Below are 10,000 nucleotides of genomic sequence, written 5' to 3' on the forward strand. Positions count from 1 at the left end.
TTCCATTAATGAGGTTAACGTGAATCCCAGCTTGGTAACCATGTGAATTTATGCCACAGAACTAACCTGCTCCGTAGCAGGTTAACTTTCAAGCTAAATTAAGCTGTGTTGCAAAAAAAAACAATCAGTCGGAAAACGAGTCCAAAAAGATGGTTCCGTCAACCTGTGCTCTCGTCACCTGTAGCATACTACTTCAAAAATAGAAGTAGGCCTATAGAAATGTTTTTTCCGACAGTGCACAAAGCATGGATTTACACATTCACTAGCTCCAAAGAATTTATGAAGATTATACGATTAAAAATGTTTTAACTTCACATGCGTGTGGTTCTAGGAATCGTGCTACTCTGCGTCATTTATGTTGGTTTAGGTGGTGGTGTAACGTGCAGCGAGACGGCATAGGATAGGATAGGATTTACATTCTTGCGTGTTCGCAGGTTCGCTTCCCATACGAAGTATTAAGGCTACATTGTTTATCACCTTGATAATGGCTATTTTTAGTTATAATCTTTGATGAAAGACATATGTCTACTGCTGATAAAGGGTCATGCACATTTGGTAGGCTGTTCAGTGACAGCTTTGCCAGTGGGCTATATATCTGATGCAAGCCAAAGGATAATTATTCTGTAGCCTAGGCAGCTAATAATTAAAACTTCTTCCTGTGTCGACGATTGTTCATGAATGTCAAATCAACTGTGTGCTACACAGATATTAGGCATACATTTAATTGAAAGCCATTGCATTTCAGATAATTTTATTTCAAAACACTTTGGGACTTATGGGAGACAATAGCCTATTATGTTGATACTAATTTATTTTATGACCACCTACACTAGACAATAATTTGGAGTGAATGAACTCTTTTAATCTAAGAACGTAAGCTAGGCTATAGATAGTTTTGAATATCTATATGCATATCCATAAGTTGTTTTTGAGTTTATACTATTTATTCATGCACTCATTTTGTTCAAGCATAGACTGTAGACCTATGTGTTCAAGAGTGAAGCCAATCAAACGTGCAATTGATTTCAAAACCATTAGCATTGTTGTTTTAAATGTATGCTTTCATTATTCTCCCATTTCTGTAGGCAATCTATTTTTTTCTCTCGATGTTAAATTTGATGACTTTCGATGAAAATCCTGTAGATGGCGCTTGCCAAATCGAACAGAAATCGTCTAGTATTGTCTTAATTTCACGACATATATCCTCTTTTCGTCAATCTACTGTTTTGGTGTACTGTTCTACCTCGTGCACGAGCAGAGATGAAGCTGACTTTAACCTCGCTTGAATAAACGAGCCCAAGATGCCGCTAACTTGAGTTAATGGAACGGCTTCAGCCCCAAGTGGAAGTCTACGCTAGTTTAAGCCAGGCTATTTCTGTTAAGCGCCGCCTTCATTAGCGAGGTTGATGGAATATCCCCCAGCTAGACCAGCAAATCTCTTGCGAAAACATACCTTCAGCTGGTTTACCCACCTAACGATGGTAATTCAGCTGGTTTTGCTTGTCGTACCACCTCAAGCTGGTGTTGCTGGTCTACACTGCTGGTTTAACCTAACCCCTCATTGCTCCCTGAGCGCCGCTGTAGCAGGCAGCTCACGGCTCCGGGTTAGTGTGTGCTCTGTGTGTTCACTAATTCAAGGATGGGATAAATGCAGAGACCAAATTCCTTATGCAAGTATACTTGGCCTAGAACCTGAAAAAAAACAAAAAAAGAAAAAGTTGCCTTTAATCACAACACAGACAGATTGTGTGCAGGTTACCAGGTTACCTTTAATCACCAGAGACAGGAAGCAAGGCCACAACGCTGTCTGAGTCTTCACAAGGTAACACAGTTAGTCAGTTTTGAACAATAATGCAGATTATGACAACATTTCACCAATAACAATACTTGATATATATTTAAGACCCAATTTATCTATAAAATATTACCTAAATGAACCGTCCCCCATTTTATTGACTATCTCCAACTAGGCTACTGATTCATACATTCAACTTGAATAAACATGAGGTTACTAAGTCTAACAATCTGATTAATCTGTTAACTGTTATGCAATCAGTTGCATAGAATTTCTATGTGATTTATTATGTGAAATTTCAGTGTATTGGAAAACATATTATTTTTATGTTCTCGTCAACTCTGTTATCTTAAAACTGCATAACATCCATAAGCACCGAGAGATGTCACCTCCTCTGGCGGGATATTTTGGATACAGTAGGCAATGAGGAATATAATGCTTCTTCTCAACAGTAAATTATTTATTCCTCAACTCTGTTATTGTGATAATGGAGTCAATCTCTTGTTAGTTAGCATGTGGAGTTTAGCCACAAAAGGATACTAACTCTGGTATTGTCAGTGCTGTTACTGGATTACAGATAAATGATGAAACAGAGTTGACAGAGTTAAGCTGTTTTTCTACACTTAAAATGTACCCTGAATTATAGAATGACCCCCCCCCCCCCCCCCCCCCACACACACACAATGTGCTCAAATACATGGTTTATCAAATCAAGAACTCCCCCGTTGTCATTGTATTTCAATTTTATTTCAACAGCCGTTGTCCCTTTTTTACTTTCAAAGCATTGCTGTTGTGTGTTTGCCTTATTCAAACTTCAATCAATAAAATATTTAACAAAAAAAAAAAAACTCAGTTGCCATTTTAAGAAATGTATTATAAAATATTAATTAAAATAAAAATAAGAATAATTATTCACTGAAATGAGGACTATTCTGTAGAAGTCTGTGTGTGAAAAAATGTCAAGTCCTCTAACTGCAAACATTAAATTCATTAGCAGTATTACTATCATTGTAAAATAAACCGAAGCTCCACTGCTCATCACTTGTGTGTGGTACAGTGGTGATGCAGGATGATATTAAGAACACAAATCACAAATCATTTCAGAACGCCACATTGGTCTCTGTATGTATTAATCACGTATCCCAACAAGGAACCTCAGAAGAAGACAATGCTTTTGAGAACAAGAAAGACTCACTGTAGTGCACTTCAAGCAGTCCAATGCTGAGTTAACGCAGCGTTTAATATTTGATCATTTTATCATAAAAGATGATAAGGATGGAGAGGAGAGCACTGTTAGCAGTAGCTTAGCAGGAAACAGAACAATATTCATAGAGTAGTACTATTTCATTTAGAAAATGTCTACAATACTTCTGCACATGATAGAACAACAACCGTTTCCATTAACAAGAGAACTGTAATTTAATTCTGGGACCAGTGTAAGCCAATGAAGAATATTACAAATCACTGTTAGTACATCCCATAATGTTCAAGTTCACTATGGGATTACTGTGGTGACAGGGTAGTGTGTTTCTGACAGGGACAAACACAAACAACAATAGGCTGTGAAGAAAGGACAAAAACACACAAGACACAAACAAACACTATACACTACACAAATACAGTGACACATGAATTCAGGTGTAGTGGAATGTTACCTTACATCCACCCATACACACACACACACATACATACAAATACCAACACATGCTTCAATAGAGACACACATTGAGCACTGAGAGAAAGACATGACAGACTGACCACATGTTCTGGAGACAGATCAGGGACAAGAGAGGAAACATTTCAGTTTTGAACATTTACTCAAAATACATTTTGAGTAAATGTTTAATAAATAAATAAATAAAACTGCCACCTCCATAATGCCACATTAATTTAGACCGCCGTCAAAGTAACAACTAGCAGAGCTGTGTCAGGACTCATGGGGTTCATGCAGATAGATTTGCAATCACTGACCAAGAAGTAAAAAATTAAATACGATTGGCCTAATTGAAATGATCACGACGATTAGTATTACTAGTATGTGCCCTAATAGCAGTCATCTAGAGAATCAAACAATGTGACTGAAGCTCCAAAAATGGACAAAGAGAAGTTTACATCAACACATCTTTCTATGAAAAGAGAGAAAGAGAGAGAGGGGGAGAGAGAGAGAGAGAGAGACTAAATGAGAACCAATATCCAGCGTTATGAAATGCCAAACTCATCACAACCTGTTGCAACCATTTTGGTTAAGTGTTTTTAGTTGGAGTTTAGTCAGCTTGACAGATGGATTCAACACAACTGGCAAAAAAGACACTGAAGAAATAATATACAGGAAACATTTGGTCATCTTTTGAGTTATTTAATACACGTAAATTATATTTAAAATCTTTTTAATCAGGTTACCAAAAGCAGAGTCAAATGTGAAATGATAGTGAACAACGTCATTAGTCACGTTTTGAAAAGGTGAGGGAACAGGTGAGGGAACAGGAAGAAGCACAGGCAAACACAGGAGCATCTAGAGCACGTTCACCAGAAAAACAAAAACAAAAACATAAACAAAAATAAAGTCAATAACAATAATGCTGAGTCAAACATGTTAACATTTGAATACTTTTGTTATTATTATATATTTTGTTTATTATTACAAGGATAAATATCCAAACTTATAAAAGAAATGATACAAACACCGAGAGGCAACTACTGTAGCCAAAAAGCTGTCTAGCGGACAGTGCTCTGCAAAGGTTATGTTGTCAGTGTATTCTAACAGCAAAAAAATATATAAAATCTCAATATATATTATAAAAAAACAAGTAAACAGAGAGAATGTGGTTGTTCCACATAAAAGCATCTCATTTCTGTGAGAACTGTTGTTTTGAACAGTGAGCGTTACGGACGCATAAACACTGAAGCCACAGGACGGCTGAGCACTTCCTGTTATCATTCACAGACAGGAAGTGCAGTGCTAACTCCTCCAAGCACTACATTAAGGTGAAATGTAAATTAAAAGTCATTCATTCACCATGTTTTTAAACTCTAAATCTGAATTAAAAGTCATTCATTCATTGTGTTTTTAAAGTTTAAATCTGAATTAAAAGTAATTCATTCATCGTGTTTTTAAACTCTAAATCTGAAACTTCTGTTATCCCCAAGCCAACACCCTCCAGCCCACCCAACTATCCCATCATACCCCATCCCACTCCACCCCAAAACTGTGTGTGTGCATGTATGTGTGTGTGTGTGTGTGTGTGTGTTTGACATACTATACTCTGTCTCAAGGCTTAGTAACAAACTTATTCGGTTTCCTTACTTCATTTTTCAAGTACCCCGTATTGATATTTACATAACTTTCTCCAAAAAAAAAAGGTATCCAAATGTTAAAAATGGAGTGATCATCTCCATAGTAAATTGCAGAGAGATGTTGAGTAATTATGGCACAGTAAAAACCTTACTGTCCTCAAAACACGTCAATATCTACAACCAAGGAATGCCATCACACTACAGCACAGAACAGACACAGCAACACCTGACGACAACACACTGAGCCTCTGTGGGCTTTCTGCCAATGGAGGGTTGGCATACATGAACATGCCCACATATTGTCTGGGCATCTCATGGGCAAATTTATTATTGCATGACATAGTTATTGGTTTCACCAACATTATGGTGAAAAGTGTATGTTGTCGAGCTTACAGGAGTTGCTTTAGTTTGGAGATGCATTAAAAAGAGGAAATAGAGAGAAGCATGTCCAATTCCAAATGTTAAGCATGTGCTCGGTGCTACAGCAACACAAGGGCTTCTCAATGCAGTGTGCATGCAAACAACAGCTTGCCTGTGGGCATATTGAATCTGAATCTATTGGCAATTACTGTGAAAGCTCCCAAATAAAGCCAGTCTCTCACAGCAGTCTCGGTGCGGTGTAGGCCATCATCCACTCCCTGAAACCCTCTCCTTATAGCATTATCCCTCATCATATGCAGGCAAAGCACCCAACGTATTGTCGGATCCAGAGCAAGATCAGAACCTATTCCAGCCTAAGCTGGGGAAGGAGTACCAGGCTCCTGTCACTTTTTAAAATACTCATCTGGTATAGTCTGAAATGCATGGAAGACACCGTCAAATATAATCTAAATCTAACTACACAAATTGTTAAAAACACAAGTTTAAACCGCTAGTTAAAGTGTTTATTTTTGAAATCCCCATGGTGCTCACTCTGACATGGCTCCCTCTGTGCCACAGCGCCCCCTGGCTTTGACAAACAGTACTGCAGGTCACTTCTCTGGTGCCACAGGTCTCCGGTCACCTCGCTGGGTCATAGGGTTGAAGTTTCATAAAAGTTTGCTCGCTACACCATCTCTCCACCACCTCAACGAGAAGTCTTGGCGTGGGCACAGTAACGTGTGTTTAAAATCATGACACTGTCAACAATACAGGTGTTGTTAAAAGATGAGACCGATAGAAATGTTTGGAAACGTGGAAACGTGTTGTTGGTGTTCGAGAGGCAGGTGCTCTTCAGTAGGTCCCTTCGGCCCGGAGGTTTGGCATCGTGACCACGGCCTAACACTTGTGCTTCATCGCCAGCTAGAGAGAGAGAGAGAGAGAGAGAGAGAGGGAGAGAGAGAGAGAGGGAGAAAGAGAGAGAGGGGGAGGGAGGGAGAAGAGGAAGAGACGGAGGGAGACAGAAAGGGAAAGAGAGAGAGAAAGAGAGAGAGGGAGAAGGTGAAAAAAACAGTCCATCAGCCTGTCAGTTTGAAGAGCTTGACATTAACCTTTGTTATCGTCTCACTCACACACACACACACACACACACACACACACACACACACACACACACGTGCATCCAAGGACATTTTGGGCAGGCATCCCAAGCAATGATTCCAACTTGCGCTAAGGCACATGGGGTTCTGGAGATAAGAGTCTCTTCTGGATGCTGGAGCAGGAGCAGCCATTTTGGAGAGAGCATAAAAAGTTTCTCTGGTGACTGACTCCACTGATACACACACTCTCTCTGCTGGGGTCCCACTCAACACTACTGATACACACACTCTCTCTCGATCCCACTCAACACTACTGATACACACACTCTCTCTGCTGGGGTCCCACTCAACACCACTGATACACACACTCTCTCTCGATCCCACTCAACACTACTGATACACACACTCTCTCTGCTGGGGTCCCACTCAACACTACTGATACACACACTCTCTCTGCTGGGGTCCCACTCAACACTACTGATACACACACTCTCTCTCGATCCCACTCAACACTACTGATACACACTCTCTCTGCTGGGGTCCCACTCAACACTAGTCCTCACCTTACCTCATCAAACCCAAGGACCTTTCACAGACTTTCTAGACCAAACTCCCTTGAATGTAAGGACCCAGCACAACAGTTTGAGACAAACTAATGCCAATTATTGTTACAACACTGGGTGTTTTTATGATAACAATCAGGTTTTGCAGCAGATCACAGAAAACAATTAAAATTGTGTTACAGTAATGATGAACTGTATGGTCTCTTGCATTTGCGGACAGTAAAAGTATAATTTCAAGCACTTACAATCACCATGGAAACACAAACACACACACACACACACACACACACACAGAGAGAGATAGGGGTGTTGGTATCACTGATTTACAACCAAGGTTTGGGCAGTAGCCTTCATTAGGATTCTGAAACGCGGACTGAAAAGTGAAAAGAGTGAAAAGACTCGTTCATTGACCCCTGTCTGTTTATGTCTGTTTTCAGAAACTTTTAAGGGCTTTGATTTATTTTTCTCAAATTAAATTCAAACTTTCAATGATTTCAAGGCCGGTGGGAGCTCTCTCTCCCCCCCTCCCTCCCTCCCTCTCTCTCTCACACTCCCACTGAAGTCTTTCTGTTGCTGTCTGAACTAGGAGGAGGATGCAGGCTCAAGTTCAGATTCAGCCTAATGGTCCAATAATGCAACAATGACACAAAGTCACAACAGCAGCCATTTTTTAGCCCCAGGGCATCTGAGTAGCCCGCGCAGTCATTAGCCTCATTAAGGAGATGGAGTTGTAACGGACGCCGTGGGAAGCTCATTAGAGGAGAGGGCAGCAGTGCCTATTATGTGTCACGACGAGACACTCGGCATCTCTCCCCTCTGCTGTACCACCACTGGCCAGCAGGGGGCAGCAAGACAGCACACACAGGCGAGCCCTGAGACACAGTGTCTAAAAAGGGCCAACACAGTCTACGGGCCCTATTATCGTGCTCTAAAATGCATAGCCACTAGTCAAAAGCTTATTTAGTAGGATGTCAAGTCCAAACTGGGAGTGTTTTCGTTATCAAATGTCGGGCGGATGGCGCAACAAGGTGTTTCTAGGTTTCTTAATCTGTCATTAGGCCCTTTCACACTGGCAAAATTGCCGCGATTTTATGTACCAGAATCGCGGAACGAGTGTCCCTTTCACATAGACCGAGGCGGAACGGCGGGACAAAGGGTCTCGCCAAATTTACTACCAAGCCCCCTAGACATTTTGTCGAGTTTTTTCGTTCCGCCACCAGTGTGAATGGGTCAAGGCGGAAAGGGGGAACGTGGGCGTGGGAAGGGGACGTGGGCGGGGGTGTCTAGTGACGCTACCTATGCAACCCACCACCGGGAGATTTAAAAACACACACAGCTGATCAGAACGAAGAAGAAGAACAACAACAAGGAGAAAGAAAACATGGCACACTGGGGAGACCAAAAAAAATCCGGACGCTCCTTGCCCTTAGGGGAGAAGATGAGATGAGGCGCCACATGAACGGGACAGTAAAGGATGGTCCTATATTGGAAAGACTGGCCGGAAAACTCCGCGACCTCGGCTATGCACGGGACAAGATGCAGGTCACCAGCAAATTAAAAAGCCTGCAAAAAATTCAACAGCGTCAATGACCACAACGGCAGAAGTGGCAGGGGGAGACTGGATTGGCCATATTTCCACCTCTGTTGTGCGATTTGGGGGAGCAGCCACTCGGCCAACCCTGTCGCTCTTCAGAGCAGCATGGAGGCGACACCTGCATCCCCAGCATCCAGTGTCTGTTCTGGCGCCGACACCAGCACCAGCGATTCCAACACCGAAAGCCAACAATCAGCCACCGATAACCAACCAGGTAAATTCGTAGGCCTACTCATTTTCGCAATTGCAGGCCATAACATTCCCCTGTGTGTTTCACCGATTTGTTTGCCTATGAAACAACCCGACTAAGTATCCAAAGGGACATGCAGTCGCAGTCTTCCCTTATGCGGGACATGATTGCAAGAATACCAGCTCCTGTACCAGAGCACAGCACCCCACGCCACTACCGTGCACCTGCTGCAGCGTCCTACCACTCTCCTCCGCCACCATTCCCCAGCTTCCACATGGACGAGTCACACAACGGGCCGTCTGCGTCTTATCAGCAGCTGGACTGATCATGTTGTTGTTTTTAATTTTGCGATTTTTTTAAAACATTTTTTAGCACTGCATATTTTGCAGTTATAGGGCTCTATTTTTGGTATGGATGGTCTTTTTTGTATGTTTGTAAATAGTTATAATACACTGTTGCACTGATGTTTCATTTTGCACTTGTAAATAGTTAATGTTTGTAAATAGTTAGGCTATAATATGCCTACATTGCACTGTTGGATGTTTCATTTTGCACTTGTAAATAGTTCAAGCACATTTCTTTCTATTAAAACATTTATAGTTTAATCTTCCTGTGTACTTCACTCATTTACATTCGCCAGACTTCACAATTACAGCCTAAGTCCGCGGTTATTCAAATGCATTGTATACCGATTGCTTTGGTAACTGCACCTGTTTATTATTGTGGACTTTAATGCTAGGAATGCCTGCTGTATTGTTCGAGGACAGGCGATAATGCTCTTGAACAAGAGTAGGTATTGTAATGCTTAATGCAACTGCTCCCTGCTTCTCTTCAATTTCTCATCCAAATGACTTTTTATTGTCCGAAGACGCAAGATGAATCCGATTCTATCGAAGCATAGCACTGCACGATGATGCAAAGCAACTTCAATTGCATCTGCAAGGTAGGCCTACTAAAGATGTGGGCAGCAGCTAGCCAAAGTGTTGTCGGTTCTCCAGCCATGGTTTTGAAAATTACACACCTGCTGCATCTGAAGGGTGCATAAGGCCCACGCATATCAGTCTACACGCCCCCTATTGCACGTCACGTTTAAATTTGCTAGCTGGT

The 10,000-nt window shown here is 41.5% G+C and overlaps 1 protein-coding gene across 2 annotated transcripts in view; it reads right to left on the reverse strand.

The window, feature by feature from the left end:
• Positions 1-3,665: 3,665 nt before the first annotated feature.
• Positions 3,666-10,000, reverse strand: part of stxbp6 (syntaxin binding protein 6 (amisyn)) — a 131,237-nt gene continuing 124,902 nt past the window's right edge. For both annotated transcript variants that reach the window (XM_076295585.1, XM_076295586.1), the window contains one exon: positions 3,666-6,370. In XM_076295585.1, coding sequence (XP_076151700.1) covers positions 6,347-6,370 — 24 coding nt within the window. In that variant the 3' untranslated portion in view covers positions 3,666-6,346. The remainder of the gene's footprint in view (positions 6,371-10,000) is intronic.

The sequence above is a fragment of the Alosa pseudoharengus genome, unplaced genomic scaffold (genome assembly GCF_046254945.1).
Source record: "Alosa pseudoharengus isolate Yale_2024_CS ecotype anadromous, Long Island Sound unplaced genomic scaffold, YU_APseudo_1.1 YU_APseudo_1.1_scf_2, whole genome shotgun sequence".
Lineage (NCBI taxonomy): Eukaryota > Metazoa > Chordata > Actinopteri > Clupeiformes > Clupeidae > Alosa > Alosa pseudoharengus.